At 42.0% G+C, this 16,839-nt stretch overlaps 1 protein-coding gene across 1 annotated transcript in view; it reads right to left on the bottom strand.

Moving 5' to 3' along the window:
* Nucleotides 1-652: 652 nt before the first annotated feature.
* The window catches only part of PPM1E (protein phosphatase, Mg2+/Mn2+ dependent 1E), a 66,937-nt gene continuing 50,750 nt past the window's right edge, over nucleotides 653-16,839 (bottom strand). Inside the window, exons 3-8 of the mRNA XM_030472915.1 lie at nucleotides 12,230-12,348; nucleotides 7,880-8,079; nucleotides 5,959-6,147; nucleotides 5,147-5,290; nucleotides 4,733-4,826; nucleotides 653-4,460 (exon numbers count right to left, since the gene is read on the bottom strand). Of these exons, the coding sequence (XP_030328775.1) occupies nucleotides 3,391-4,460; nucleotides 4,733-4,826; nucleotides 5,147-5,290; nucleotides 5,959-6,147; nucleotides 7,880-8,079; nucleotides 12,230-12,348 (1,816 nt within the window). The 3' untranslated portion in view covers nucleotides 653-3,390. The remainder of the gene's footprint in view (nucleotides 4,461-4,732; nucleotides 4,827-5,146; nucleotides 5,291-5,958; nucleotides 6,148-7,879; nucleotides 8,080-12,229; nucleotides 12,349-16,839) is intronic.

The following is a 16,839-nucleotide window of genomic DNA, read 5'->3' as shown; positions in this document are numbered from 1 at the left end:
TTAGACCAATCTTTCCCATTTGCTTTTTCCTGCAGAACACTGCCATGGTGGGGAGGATTTTGAGAGGAGACTGGCCCTGAACTACAGCAGCCGTGTCTATGAACACGGAGCCCCTTACACCTCATCTGCCCATAGGATGTGGTTCTCATCGACACACAGTGTTCCAAGAAGGCGGCAGAGTTTCTGCGCCGATGCACCACTATAAACGCGGCATAAGGTAAAGTCTGCTTCGACATTGTCCTTGGGTGCTGCAATGCAATCTCAATCAACTACCGAATGTTTTTAACAGGCAAGGACAATCGATGGCACTTCTAGGTAAAGAAAAGTTCTATACATGTGTTTTCACCCACCATCAGTGCAAACCGCGGTGGGTTAAGGGCTCCCCTGTCCCTGCAGCACAGACACCCCAGAGCTGCACCTTTCAAAAGTGCGCACAGGGAACAACCAGAGAGGGGACTGCGCAAATCCCACCAGGGCTCACAGTGAAGAGCTTATGAGCGAGTTTTGAGCAGCTTCAGACGAACAGCCTGGAGCCTGCTTCTCAAAACCACCACAAGTTAACAAAAATCAACATAAACATGATGTTTTCACTCCCTACCTCCTAGTTCTGCACACAGGGTTAACACGTAAACTGAAACTGATGCGGGTTGTCTTAACGCGGAACAGGGATACTTCAGCTCTTTATTGGAAAGATTCGTTATACAAATTTCACCACCACTAAGATACACAATAAAAATACAAAACACAGGTCACAGACTGAATCTCAGTAGCAACAGTTAATAAATACAATTAGATGCTTTTATATTAGCCTAGTATCTTTACATTGTCACCAGATAGACAATCAAAGTACGAGATACAGAACACTTAGATACCGTTAGAGAGGGATTATTGCTTACGTTAGCAAGCAGCAAGTAAGGGCACAGGAGTTTGAACTGAAGAGAACTACTTCCTATCACCAGTGGCATTAAGAGAAAACACTGCGTTTCACAAAGCACTGCTTTTTGTCTAGTGGGTAGAATCAAGAGCAGCATATATCAGACCAATAACCACTACTTGTAATAGTATAGAACTTTAAAGGACTTACCTTACAAATGGTTCCTATCTACTCTATAAATATGCATTTAGTGAAGAAATGAACACTTGCTACCTATACAATGTTTTAACCTGACCACACTGGAACTATGATGGCAGATTTTTTTTCTCCTAGCAAGATAAATGGTATGAGTGGCAGAATTATCACTTATGAATCCACACCTAAAAAGCTAAATCCTTCCCCAAAACAGCACACATGCAATCCAGCACTCGTCAACCGCTCCTGCAGACTGGGAAGAAGTTTTATCATCTATCACAGCTCTTCATTCTCATTTATTCACACACAGAATTGCACTTACACCACCTTCCTCTCCAAAACACGACAGTAAGATGGACTTTCAGTGCGTCATTATTACTGTGAAGAATTTAAAACAAAGGCACCGCAGAGATGCCCCAGAGTTGCATATTTTATCATCTCATGATTCCTCAAATTTCCTCAGTAAATCTGACTTGGAACATATGCTGCAGCTAAAGAGAACGTCGACAACAGCTAAGGCTTAGTAAGATGACAGATAAGAGCCAATGATCCTGTAAGATTAAAAACAAAAAGCCTGAAAAAGATCAAAGGAATCTAAAGCCACACTCTAACTCCTGGTTACTCACAAAGCCTTTCACTGTTCCTCAGATTGCTTTTAAAATAGTGCATCAAAAGTAGAAGCAGCAGAAAGTGGCAGAACTCAAACCTTGCCATCTTGTCATGTTGAATAATCTCCTGACTACTTAATGTTAAAATACTTTGCAAATTCTAGCTAAATACTGTTATTAAATTGTTACTGCTAAAATGATATGAGTTGTACAATAAGTGCCTATGAAGACTGACTTTATTCATACCCTTCCAAATATTTTACTGTAACGAAGAACAGCAACAGGGTGTGTATCTAGTGGAGCTGATGGGAATTGTCTTCTTGCTTATGTCCCAAGTAACCGCTCCCCCACGGGTTCAGCATCACCTCGACAGTAGGGATAAGCTGGTGGGTACCATGCATTTCCCAGTGTGATAAGTAACACTCTGCTTATGAAAATAAGGGCAACTGACATTGCTCACTTCCCTTTCTGAACCCAGGTTTCACCAAAGCAGAGCTCTGGCTGGCTGGTGAGTTTTACTCTCTCCACAAAACCCCAAGTGCAGCCCCTGCTCCTGTGCACCCACGGCGTTTCCACCCGCCTGGGATTGCTCTGGCAGCCTGGCATCCATTCCTACACACACTAGAAAACACTACACCGCAGCAGTGACGCTGCTCGGAGACACAGCACGCTACCATCCTTCCTGCTGCAACTTCATATTAAATTATGCCTTTGCCACCTAGAAGTTATCACTGAAACCAAACAGCTCATCAGATTGCTCATTATCTCGCGCAAGCAGTTCTCTGGTTTGACTGGTTGAGTGGCAGTAGTATTGTACTGAACATCTCCACAGATTGGTTTCTTTTAAGACCTGAGATGAAGTTATGGTGGAAAGAGGTTGGCTCAAAGCAATAAGCACAATCAGTGTTCAATGAAAACTAATTGAGAACAGTTTCCTAAACTGACAAACAAGAAAAATGCCACTAAAAGCACCAGAAAGATACGAACCTCTAGCCATAGAAAAGAATTGGTTTTAAAAACTACAAAACCCAGTTTTCTTCATATTCCACACTTTATGTTACATGAACAAAAACAGGTAAGTTATGAGTCTATACCTCAACTGGAGTCTGAGAACAGAGCAGCAGGAGCTCAGTTTGTCCATTCCTAAGTTACCTGGTAAAACCCTGTATGGCTTTTAGTCATCTACCTGCAAAAGTGGATGTAATATTCTAATTCATCTTAATGCTTGCCTGAAATAAATAGAAAGCAGAACACAAGAAACCCCCCACACACCTGGACTTCTACGGAAACTTCCCCCCCCACTCCAAAAAAAATTTGGCAGTTCTAAACCAGAATCTTGCTTTACATATTGCTCCACAGACGTATCTCAGGCGGGTTCAACCTTCTGGCGTTTGTAAGGACTGTTCGTTCCCTAACGGTGTCTATGAGGTGAACCAGCTGTTTGGCTTCCACCGGTGAATGTGGTCAGATACTCACGTGTGCGGGTGGTTGGTGGCTGCGGCATTGCTCAGGGTGGCACCACCAGCAAACTTTATTGAGATTGAAACAACTACATTTGTTAATTCCTAGATGTATTTACACATGGTTTGAGCTTTGCAGGGGACAGGAGTACAGTTCGGAAATGCCCACCTTTTTTTTCGCTTTCTGATGATGCCAGTTTTATTTTGGGAATGTCTACTTTGGGAGTCTGACTGGGGAACACGAGGGAGACGGTTACATTTTACAGCATTGATGAAGGTATGACTCTGGTATACAATGACTTTGTCTTCGCATCAAAACCATGCTCTCACTGTACGCGCTGTGACCAGCCAGCCTCCACCATGGGGAGTGTCTGCCCCACACCCTTGTGCCCCTGCGGCCCCGGACAGGTAGGGACAGACTTGATCCGTCTGTGTGGGGAGGCTCATGAGCTAAGAGCAGCATGTGAAACTTTGGTTTGAGCCTGGCTCCTCGTCGCCTCTTCCAGCTACAGAGCCAGAAGCGAAAGAGCGCAGCTCGTTTTCCCAAGGATTTGAACAGTTCATCTTCTAGCCCAAAGAAAATGGGGGATAAACCCTTCACCCTGTAGATGCTCTGCCCTGTAGCACCCAAACTAAGGGGAGCGTTGTACTCCCTGGGATTGCTCTGTCCACACATTGATGATGTGGTGCACTCTGGTGATTCATTCTTCACTCTTAGGCCATTGATCAAATTCACACTCTTTGGTATGCCGGGACTAAACACTTGAATTGGTGGCAGACACTTGGCACTCTGAGGTGTACTAGTTTCTGGTTTTGTCAGGTCTAAATAGCCTTGATCGTCAAACAGGTTGATGCTTGACCCTATGCTTAAGCTAGTTCTGTCGGTGAAAGAATCCACCCGTCCCTCATACCCTAGATCTGCAGGTGCTGAGCACTGGTGCTGGGGCCACGGCCGTTTGCAGTCTCCATGGTTTTCTTTATCTTCCCCGTTGTCTTCTTGCCCACCTTGAAAAGAGTTCTCTGTCCAGTCTGACTCCTCGCTAACATTGACTGCTGCGTTCATGTCCCTGAGAAATACCACAATGACAGTGATGTTGTCGCTGGAACCGGCATCTCGAGCAGATGCCACTAATTTATGTGCTACCATGCTGCTGTCGCCATTATTCTCTTTTAGATGGTCAGCCACCACTTTGACTGCCTCATCAGGATTGACTGTGTCATAGAAACCATCACAGGCTAAAATGAGGTAGTCTTCAGAGCCATCTAGTACGGTGGAGGCAGAGTCTGCATCCCCACAGATGTATGGCTTGTGCTCAGCATCCCCTGTGGAAAAACACACAGATACACAAGACCGTGGGTTTGCAGCCAATGCATCTGGAAGACTTTTTATTAACACAGCATGGAGCCAATGGCTCTTAACCCAAGTTAAAGCAATTATTTGAAAATTATTCCCTCAAACTGCAGAGGGAGAAAATATAAGTTATTGCTCACAGGTCTATCTTCAGCTGAATTTCCAATTTGATTACTAGAAAATTAAAGTTTTTTTAATTAAAAAGAAAAGCAAGTCTCAAAAAGGAATTAAAGCCCACTCTTACCAATAGCTCTGGAGACTGACAGGCTCCCATTCACCCTCCAGGCTCCAAACCAGACCACACAGCCACCAAGTGCCTCAATGCGCTTCTTCTCATCCTAAACGGCAAGGCAAGGCAAGAGTGGTTTGGACAGAGCCCTTAGTGCTGCCATTGCACTCTGAACACTACAATAAATATTTGGGTGTTTTCACAAACACAGCATGGTGGAGCCTGCAGGCCCCAACAGATGAGAACAAAGGAGCTGCAGACACATCCATACTGACTTCTAAACAAACCAGGATAACTGGAATATACACTCCTGCTCCAAGAGACACAGAGAAGGCAACACTCAGTGTCTCAGCATCCCCCATAAAGCTGATACCTGTCAGCTTCAGTGGTAAACACTGCCCAGGGGTATTTCAAACAGGCTGTTCTCACCTCCCGATCTGGTTTGTGGGGTTTCATCAGTTCCACAGCTTGGCCTCTCCTCACGAGCATAACCTGGGAGTCCCCGAGCCAAGCCACATGCAGCATATTTCCTCGGATGAAAGTCACCACCCCAGTGGTTCCACAACGCAGACTCTGGATAGGGTGAAAAAAATGCCCCCAGTTTTAAATAAGCAAATAAAGAACCATTTCAAAGCATTTCCTTGCTTAACTCAAGGACTGGACATGTTGATATTCCAATACACAGCCTGTTCCCAGGGAGGAACAAGCATTGATTTTGCCTTGTGACTTCCCTTGCATTGGAATTGCGTTTTGGAAGCTGGGCTTTGCTGTGCTACTGTTGTAGTTGACTTCCTGTGCCACTTTCCTACCTGTTGATATTAACATCCACCTGTTAATGAACTTAGAAGGAGGTTTACTTGTAAGCATCTTGAATTCCCTGCACTTAACTCAGCCCTTGCATGAGTATAGGAGGCCTAGGAGTCAGTTATCCATTTATTCTGGAGCTAACCAAAATGTACGTTGTAGAGATGAGGAAGAAAAAAACACCCCAAGGACTAAACCTAGTTAGCATTTGAACATACGAATGTTCAGCAGCATCCTTCTAAATGAACTGGCTGCTGTGAGAAGTGGAGGCTGACATCTTTATGGAACATGAAGAAGCCCACCAGTGGGCACTGGCACTATGGACTGTGCATGGACAGCTCTGTGCTGAGCCCTGGGCTGTGCTCAGCACAGCACTTGGAGCCCCCTGCTAACAAGGACAGAATTTATTGATTAATACACTCAGGTAATTCAGTCACCTCTCTGGCTGCCTTCTGGACAAAGCGCTCATCAGTCACCCGGAAAGCTCGGCACAGTGCCTCTGCTGGGTCATGCTGAAACATCTCCTGATGGACCATGTTCACATGGAGATGGATGGAGGCATAGATGGCAGCATCCACTCCCCCATGACCATCAAACACTGCAAAGTAAGCTTGCTCCTCTTGGTCCTGTCAATGGAAATACATTGAGAAAACAGCTCAGGAAAAAGCAATGTAAATAGCTAATTGGATTGTCTTAAAACTTTTGAACTTGAGATCTGTGGCATCCTTATTCAGCTGCACTTAGAGTTTCCACTGGAAAATCAAGCTACTCAGACCATCTTCACTTGCATCAACGGGAAATTTCCACCTTATTGCTGATGAGTTCTATCTGCAAACTGCAAGAGATGCCCTGCAGGAACCACCTGTGTAGCGCTCTCAGTGCTCCTTATGTCCCATTTGTTACAATTCAGTCACTCAATTCAAATAGAAACTGCCATTCTCATCAAATTGTGCAGGAGGTTTTGTGACTGCAAAAACCACAGAGAGAGAAGAACACCCAATACAGTTTGCATGAAGCCTACATGAGGACTGGAAACCACCAGGGATAAAATGCCAGTACAGGTAAAATGTGAAGCCAGCCAGCCTCTGCTTTCATTCTTTTTTTAAAATCTAATCCATATCACCATAGATGCCTGGGTTGTTTTTTTAAACCCTCTATGTACTCTCTCATCAGATAATTGTGATTACATTCACAAATGGAATACAGCAAAATCACTCTTCAAGTCAGTCTTCTCAGCTTCCTCTTATCTGTTCAGAGAAACAATGCTGTACCAAGAGACAGCAACTCCTGTGCCTATTCATACATAGAACACACCAACCCACTCTCAGTGCCAATTCAACCTTGACAGCCATCTCGATGACTAGAATATTTGTACATTGTAATTTTTAAGTAATGGGCTCCAACGTAAATTGGAATAAGAAAGCTGACAATTGACAGGCAAAGGAAACATCTGCCTCTGTTTGCATTAACATTGCCTAAGGCAAGAATGTGGATGGGGCAGAAGATGGTTATTAAAGCAACAATAGGTAATAAAGAATCAATTATGCAGCAAGCTGATCCTAAAGGTGAAATTATTGCCACTTTCCTCTATCTGCCATTCTTCGGTGTCCAGTTTTGTATCTGAAGGAAGAGCAGGCATGAGTGTTTGACTGATGGCCACATAAAGAAATTAATGGAGGGAGGTCTGGCCCCAGTTCCACCAAACTACTCATCTTGCTAGATTCTTGTGTGAACTGCACCCCATTCTCCTCTACGTTTTGTGTTTGGTTTTGATATTTTTTTCCTACTTTCTTTCCTTATTCTTGCTCTTGGCTTTTTCCTCCCAAAAGAAAGCAGTACACATCCACCCCTGTAGACAACTGTCTTCAGTGATGAACTGTAAGGTGAACCACTTCCTTGTTTCCATCAGCAATCCTCTTCTACACCTGGGCATCTTCAGCCACAGAGAGGGTCCTACCTTGATTTATCACATAGTACTACAGTGCATCAGGTGCCACTCACAAAGGCAGGGCTACTTTCTGCACAGTGGCAAGTCAGTCCTTTGGTCACCACATGAGTGGCTACATCAGGATGGGCCAGATACAAACTTTGTTTAGTTAGATAACATTTCACCAGAAGTCTTTGAAAAGTGCTCTTTTATTCTATATACCTTATGTAGATACTGCATATGATACTGCCACTATGGTTACGGAATATCAACTGAACTAACTTAAGACCAGGTTGTCACCTGACTGTCAATCCTCCTCAGGTCCATCACAGGTATGGCTTTCATTTTCACAGTAGATGACTGCCTAGTTTCCCCAAGAACACAAACTGCATTTAGCGTATGCATTTGTCTTCTACATGATATCTTCTTACCTCAAGGTTGAAGAGCATGTTGAAGTCTGGGATGCAGACGTGCTTGTCTTCCATCTTCCTGCGCATATTCTTGATGGCATGGATGGATGTCTCATAGTAGCGGTGGGGCTTTGGCTGGAGTGGAAAGTCTTTCACCCAGTTGCTGCAGATCTCATGCAGCTTGCTGAAAACTAAGCGGGCCAACTTCACTGTCTCAATCTCTAGGGAAGGCAAAAACCACAAATGAAAGGCCAAGAGTGTTATTAAGAGAGATTTTTTTTTCTTGCATACATTACAAAGATGAAACAAAACCAGTTTAGCTAACCATTTGAAATAGATGTCAGCAGGGAAATTCTGGACTCTGGTGCATAAAAAAGGAAGCCAAACTCACCATAATCAGCATTCATTAGTAAGCAGCTCATTGTTTGTTTGTCTTTTTAACTTAAACATTCCCTTGTGCCTTTGGGGAACTCATTTGCAGCATCAGAAAAAATGAAAAGCAAGAACATTTCCCTCAGCATTTGATCCCCTGTGTCACTCTGCACAGGGCGGTGCAACTGTGCCACAGCAGCTCTGAGAGGGACTTTGTCCTGGCAAATAGCATCACATATGAAAACCACATCCATTACAATGATGTATTGGGTTTAGACCAAACTCTCTGTTCCAAACAATACCTCACTGAAGTACTGAGGTAATAGAGGGGTAAATAGGTACAGAAACTAACAGCATTACTTTAAGATGTTTTGGTGGTTCACACTTTCAGTAGCATACACATTCAGGTACCTTCTTTAGTTTAATAATATTTCCAGATTCCTGACTCGACGGTGTCAAAGAAATCTGCATGAGCAAATGGGAAAACCAGAAAAGTCTTAAATTTAAGAAAATGCTGAACTGTCATTCCTGAGAAATAGTAATTCTAAAATATGTGAAAACTTGGGCAGTTGATAACTGTTCTGAAATTCAGGGGAAGAAAACAGGAAGTAAGCATCAGAGCTGAACACATCAAAATCTCTTTGCTCATGCGCATTCATCAAAGCCAGAGATCTTCAAAACTAAACAGCAGCAACCTATGAGTGTCAATCATTCCTGGAGGAGGAATAGCTCAAATACAGGGAATGGAGGGGAGACTTACAACATCTCTCAGTTCACAGAAATTCCATGAAGAACCTAAAAAGCACCATTTACCCATTTCTGCACTAGGTCTACAGAAGATGTGGGCTGTAATGATCAGGTGGCCAAGATCCTTAGGAGCAAGATATATTCCTGGCTCTGCTGATTATGAGTTTGATCAAGCTTGATCTGCAGAACAGCCATTAAGCTGGAAATAAACTATATACAGAATCAAAAGGAATCTTAGCTTCTTGACTACACAGCTTTAAAAACAAGAGGTGTAAATGAAATGACAAGGTCATCCCACCACTGTCATATTAACGGGTACCAATTCCCCCACAACACCTATACTGATCTCACCAGTGCCACGAGAAATCTCTCTGCTGTGTAATACATTTAAAGAGGAAACACCTACAGCCTGACATGTCCAAATGACACTTTCCAGAAGTGAACCCCCCAGACTTACTCTTCCATTTCTTTCCACTGGGCATATATGAAGGGAAATGGTGACATTTCAATGTCACATGGCTGTTACACTTCAGAGTGTCACTCTGAAGGAGGAAGGAAGTAAACCCATTGGCTGTGCTGAGATACTAAACACCCTTTCCCAGCAGGGAGTGTGCGTAGTGTCAGCATCATCAATAATTGCTCTTCAGGTTAAAACAGGAGAAAGGGCTACAACAGCTAAAACACCCCCTCACAGCTGTAAATTACTCATCAATTGTTAATGTTGCGGTGCTGAGCCAGAGCTGACTCAGCTGTCACTGCGCTTGTGTCATGGAGAATTTAATTTCCCTCCCGCTGCTCCAAAATCCCCAGCGTTGGAAGTAGCACTTAATTGTACCACAGCTAGTGGGAAATCCAGCTTAGGCATTATTGTTCCCAAAGACGATTGACTTTTAGGGCAACATCAGGGGAGAAAGAATACCAGTAATCAGATTCTGCTTTTTAGTACCTAAATTTTAAGACTTTTCTTGAAAACGCACATAGTGTGACAACAGGTTTAATACCCAGGTTTATAGATGTATCATCAAGCCAATGACCAAGGTTTTCCTTAATCTAAAAGCTCAGGTTTCTGACTAGTCAATGACCTCCTCAGCTATAGTAATGGCATCTCCTAGATCCTGGAGTCTGGGTAATGGGACTCTGTGAAGTCTGCTGGATATTTTAGATACCTTCATCACATAATGTAGTCCTACTATCCAGGCTCCTTTGGTGGTTCCTTAACAAGGCCAAACCCCCACATGAATATCCTCCTCCCCAAAAAGAAAACTAAAGGTTCTTATCCTGATCTAAAAAAACAAAAAAAGGAAAACAAATGTCTTTTAGTTCTCATGGAAGCTCTCTTGCTCCTCTCCAGTTCAACTGGAGAAGAAGAATCTGTCATGGCCTTTTAGGTTTTGTTCTTGATATCCAAAGACACATGGTCACCCCAAATATAAGAGGCCCATATTCTGTATTTGTGGACTCAAAACAGATTTCCTTAAGGTTCACATTCTTCTTTCAGGAAGCTTCTAATTTCCTTTCCACCAGCACACCAGTAACTGCTTTTATCACTCCTAAGTATGCAATATGATTTGTCACATTGCAATTCCCAGAGTGAAATGTGTCACTAAGGAAATTTGGAATAACTTTTTTTTACTTCTAGCAAATTCCAACTTGAGGCAAATCAGGTAAATGTTTCCTTGTATGATACAGAGTAAAAAACTTGCTGTGTTCATAAGAAAAACATAAATCAAAACCAGCTAGCTAAATTCAGCTTGGTTTCACATTCTGCAGCAGTCCAAGCGTTATTAGGACAAACAGTGAACTCTGTTCACTGAGGTACATAATCAGGTATCTTCATTGTGATAATTCACCTCAACACAGTGCATCTGGAGTCATACTTTTAGTGCCTGCTATCGCCTGTACACGTACCAATCTATGTCTGCATCTGTGTATTACAAATTTAGATGTATTTGAATGGCAATTCCTGTAGGTGTGATGGGCTTGTGGTGGGTTGGGGTTTATTTTTCTCCTTCTTTTTCCTTTTTCTTTTGTTGAACTCTTTAGATATTCTGTGTGGAGGCTTAGTCAACATTTCCTTGGAGACTGTCAAATATTTATGCAAGTCTCAGAGATCTCAATTTGAATTAATGAAGGCTGCTCAGCCAGAACAATGACAAATCTATTCCATTTACCTGCTCAGCAGGAAGAGGCAGCCATACCTACAAAAAGAGAACCCACGGCATGTTTTTCTGTTCCCAGGTTTCCAAAGGCCTCTCAGAAATACAGCAGAATCTTCCTTTTTGTAGAGCCAGATTTATATATCCTACCTATTCCCAGAACCATTTACATATTTTTTTTAAATGAAAAAAGGCAGGAATGGACAAATGGTTTGGTGACTATATTCAAGATAAAAATGACAGAATTCCTCTCAATACATACGAGTAACATTGTTCTTCATTGTAATGACCACCCCAGAAAGTTTTGGAAAGTTATTTAGGTCAGCAGAACCCTGAAATGCTTTAGGGTACATGACTTTGAGCTAGATACTGCAAACACTCTTGTTAGCCAACACAGATAAATGGAGAAAAGGAAATTTTCCTTTTAAGCATGAAATATCTTTATAGTATCCTTTGCTAAAACTAGATAAAAAAATAAAACCATAGTAAAACTATGCTGCCTGAAATAATTCAGAATTAAATTCTCTCTTCCCACATATATGTGACTTTGCTCTAAGGATGAAGGAGGACAACTGGCACTTGCCAGGAGGACCATATAGTCTAAAGTGCTTATAAAGAAATTCAGGGCCACCAGATACGAAGAGACACCTGCACTTAAAAGACAGGACTAATTTCCACTTGGTCTTAAGGAACAAAAATTTGATAAAAGTACAACCAGAGAAAGACATTTAAAAACAGAGAAAGAATTCAATAGTAAAAGTTGAAACTAGACAATACTCAAAGATGAGAAAACTTTGACTAAGAAATTAGCCATTAGCTCTATCACGAGTGGTGGTGGATTCTCCATTTATCTTTTTATATCAATATGGGATATTCCTTTACAAGAAATCTAGTCCAACTTCATTTATCTAGCTGGTAGAAGGAATTAATTTGAGGAAAATCTAGTACCATTCTAGGGGTCAGACTAGATGGATCACTGAAGTTAATGCTGAGTTTAAAAAGCTATCAATTATCATCTGCAGTGTTCCAGTATACAGTGTAAATGAAAGATCCACACCATGTAAAACTGTACATTATCATGCGCAGATGTACTTACGTATGATCCCATCTGCGTTATCCACGTGCTTTGGTAAGTAGAGTGCCGAAAGATCACTCTGAAGGACTTCATCTGAAGTTGCTCTAGCTAAAGCAGCAGCCAAAAATGAAGGGCAATTACTGGAAAAGAAAAAAAGGAAAAAAAAAAAAAAAAAAAAAAAAGGAGAAACACAAAAAGAAACCCACAAAAAGATATTTTCATCTGAGTGAGCAAGGTAGCTTACAGTCAGGGAAATGCATAACAATACTTCTAGTAACCCTGTTTCACTCCAATGTTCCCTGTTTTTTAAATTTAAACGTTCCATTTTGTAACCTCTGTGTAAATGCCTTTCAAATTTAGACTTTACTCCCCTGCAGAGTCTGTCACACAACCCTTACTTAGTGTATGTTTTCTACATATGCATTACACTTAAGCCCATTCTGTCCAGTTTCTCCTAAGAATTGGAGTCAGGATTCCAAAGGATAGGAAAATCATAGAATCATAGGGTTAGGGTTGGAAAGGACCTTAAGATCACCCTAGTTCCAACTCCCCTGCCGTGAGCAGGGATGCCTCACACTAGACCATGTTGCCCAAGGCTCTGTCCAGCCTGGCCCTGAACGCTGCCATGGATGGAGCATTTACCACTTCTTTGGGCAACCTGTTCCAGTGCCTCACCACCCTCACAGTAAAGAACTTCTTCCTTATATCTAACCTGAACTTCCCCTGTTTCAGTTTAAACCCATTCCCCCTTGTCCTATCACTACAGTCCCTGATGAAAAGTCCCTCTCCAGCATCCTTGTAGGCCCCCTTCAGATAGCGTCCAAAACCTCACCAAAGGACACTGAAAGCTAAGGCTAATCCATAGAAGGCTAGAAGTTGATGTGCATAAGGTTAAAAAGTTCCCTCATGAATGATCTCTATCAACAGTAAAGTGGCTTTAACTCTCTGTAGCTTAATTAAGCCTGGTATTTCCCAAGGTTAATTAATCTATAGCAAACCAAGGCCACTTTAACGTACATTCTCTCATTCAAGACGTGTTTAATACCTCTTAATTTATGTATGACTTTGTACTTCCCATTGGTCTGCCTTAACTTCTCTAAGTGTTTCTTTCTGACACAGCCTGAAACTTCCAGTTTCCATCATTACCATCAGGGTTAAAAATGTCCTCCATAAGATATGTCTACCATTGCAGGACCACATCAGAAACCAACCATCAACAACAGAATAGCTGCATAAACATTATTCTAGAGGGAAAGAACTCAAAGTGGTGCATCTTAACTCCCGTTTTTTGACAGTGAGATGTGCTTTGGGTCCCAACCATCCATCACTTGAGGCTGGCAGTACTGCTAGTGCATTATAAAAATCTCCCACCTCACCCCATAACTTTAAATGTCTCCATCCTTTTTACACTATTATGTCTTTTAACTTGAAAGTTTGAGGATATTGTTACATGGTTTGCATGAGCAGTATTGAAAGATTCTATACCCAGTTATACACTACCAATATCTATGCTGTTTATCCAATAAATAAAATTTTAGTTAATAGCACCTCCTTACTCAGCAAATCTATCTTTTTCATTTCAGAATTCTGCATCAGCTAGTTCAGGGAATATGCAATAAGCACATATACTTCCTTAACCTATTTCTTCTGCTTATGCCCAGTAAGTCCATTCACATGCTTTTAGCACGGTTGGAGAGGGGGTGTTAGAAGCATCAGCCCAACCAGATCCAGAGCAGAAAAACTTCTACACACGTAACTGAACTAATCAGCCTTCATGCTGGAGCCTGAGAAGCACATGGCGACCGTCACTTGCATTCACATTTGGTTCACTGCCCAGGAAAGCCAACTGCCATCCTAAACTGGCCCACATACCATAGCTTCAGCAGGGAGATCCGAGTTCCAGGAAAAATATCAGATTCACCAGACTTGGGTTTTTGAAAAGCTATTTAACTGTAAAGTTTTCCAGATTCTTGATACCAAATGCTGCTACAATCGGTAACATTATGTAACAGATTTAGAAAATGCACGCAAAATAAGTCCTCCAACCCTCATTATTTACTATGCAACATATCTATTAATCATTTAAATATAAGATTAACAATAAATAGCTTTGCCCAAGTGATACACTGCCATGAGAGAAGCTCTGACCCTTGAAGTTACGCAGAAAGCCACTCGTACCACGATCCTGCACCATCAGTAAGAGTATTTCCTAGAATTAGCAGGCGAGTATTCTGCTCACGCAGCACGTCCAAGCCTCAGCAACGTGCGCGCTAATGAAGCACGACTGCTGGAGGAAATCAGCTGTCTTAGGACTGGCTCTTCCCAGCACAACACAGGAACTCTGATCCTATTTACATATACAGCAGTGCCTGGTGGTAAGAGTAATCAGCAAGAGGAAAACACACCGGGACCTCCTTTACTTCTAGTGTGTGTAGAAGCTGGTTTTCTATCTTGTCTTGTCTGCCTTTATTTAGCTCACGAAGAGCAGGTTTTTCATTTCTATTATTAGCTCCAATACTCCAGAGCAGTGATCCTGGTTACTGTTCATGTTATGTGCAATTTCCATGTTACCAAAAAAGCCAGAGATTGTGATGCCTGGGACAGAATAATTCTATCAGCAGTTAGCAACACTGGGAGGACAAGGCTCTGAAAAAACCACAAAGATGAAGATTCAGCCTCAATAATGCACAGAGGAACCCAGACTGAGAGCATTTACAAACACAAGCCAGCCAGAGCTCGCTTTGGGTGCCAAGGCAGCAGGTTATGCTAGCACCTGCAGGAATCCAAACTCATTCCCCAGTCCAACGCTTGCCCACACCAGCTCAGTGCTGAAAATTTTTAGGAAAACCTAACTTGTTTTGTGTTACTTTTAAACAACCCCTCAGGAACATCCACTGATGGGCAAAGAGGGAACCTGGTTAATAGCTGAGGCAACAACCGTGGCTAAAATAGAGACTCAGGACCTAAATAAACACCTCCTGACATGAGGAACCTCTGCTCTGCCGGGGGCTAGAAGGTGGGAATGTCACATCTATGGTGTCCCAGAGTAATGAAAATTAATATCTGGAATTTTAGGTACTATTTTAACCATAGTGACAGATTACAAAATTGAAAGGTGCATTTACAGCCTATGTAGCTGGTCAGAGTATTGCCCCAATCAGCTCCAAATGCTATTTACATGTCCCTACAGCCAATGGCAGCAGTTTAGCACAGGAGCTCTTCATCTAGCCAAAGAGTGCACTTCCATTACAATACTAAACCTACACAAAAAGCTGCTAAAGATGTTACTAGATAAATTAAAGGATTTTAAGTACATCCTTCCTGATTCTCTGGCAGCGTGGGTGTGTTTAGAACACCCACAGTTGCATTGCAGCAATCCTGGAATAACTCTACTAAGGTAATAAATCAAGCCCGAAAGTGGGAACGTTTCCATCAGTTAAGTTTGAGGAAAAACAGTCTGAAGTGGGCTTAACTCAGCCCACATATTATTATGTTACCAGCTTAATACACAACTCTGCTCCTTCCTGGGAGCATTAAAGTGGTAAAGACTTTCCAAAGATTTTCTCTGAGCTATTCCTCTGTGCTCTAAATCTAATATAAGGTCTTCTACTAAAAAAAGAGATGGCAAGTTTACAATTCTTATTGCATGAAAATTCACCATTGGGGTTTGAGTGACATCAATTTTGATAGAAAATGTAGAGAAAAATAAATCAGCTGAAGGCTTTCCTTCTTTGTCTGGCCACTCTTTGTCCTAATAATAACAGCTGCCTGACAAAGAATTAATTGCCCTTGACATTTGTTCATCTCAAATCTTCTTAGGTAGCTGTTACAGGACTATGCCATGTAAGCAGGGAAGTGACCAGATGCAGATAGATGACTTCCTCTTCCTGATTAGCACAACTCAAAATTTACTTCTCTTGGCTCCTGAGAGGACTGTAGTTGAATTACTTCTCCCCTTCAAGGAACAGGAGACTGCACTAGAGGTTTTTAACTTCTTTTAAAATAGATTAGATGTTGAAGTCAAACCATTACCCAGACACTTCATTACTGTTACACCAAGACAAATGAAGAATCAGGTCTAGGTTCTTTGTTCTTATCACAACAGTGAACATTCAGGTGAGCACCTACAGCATCCCACAAAACAGCAAGGACCCACACTTGAATGAACAGACACTGCCATTCTTGTAGTCCTCACGTCTTTTACACAAAAAAAGTAGCAGCAGACAGAATTCCTTGGGACATTGGAGGTGCATTGCATCCTGCTGCTGGCGTAACTAAGGATTACCTGCTGGCTGAAAATAAATTCTTCTGCCACATTCTAGATGCTCAAAATTTATTAGTCATTAAGTTATGACAAATTGAAACTGGGAGAGCACAATCTTGTTTAGCAGAGAGCAGAGAGCTAGAATGCTTTCATCTATTCATAGCCATGCCACTAATTCAGCAGCCGGCTTTGGACAAGTCACTTCATCACTCAGACCATCAATTCCTCATCCACAAACAAGGGATGATAATATCACTTCATCAGTGAGAGGAGAAGGAAGAAGGCCATAGAAGACTTAATTCAGTGTTTGTAAAAAAGTCTTAAGATTTCTAGACGAGAGCACAACTGAAGGGAAAAATATCAAGAT

This window comes from Strigops habroptila (assembly GCF_004027225.2).
Source record: "Strigops habroptila isolate Jane chromosome 13 unlocalized genomic scaffold, bStrHab1.2.pri S16, whole genome shotgun sequence".
NCBI classification, from domain to species: domain Eukaryota; kingdom Metazoa; phylum Chordata; class Aves; order Psittaciformes; family Psittacidae; genus Strigops; species Strigops habroptila.
The sequence above is the reverse complement of the archived record's forward strand: the minus strand, read 5'-3'. Positions and strand labels throughout refer to the sequence as shown.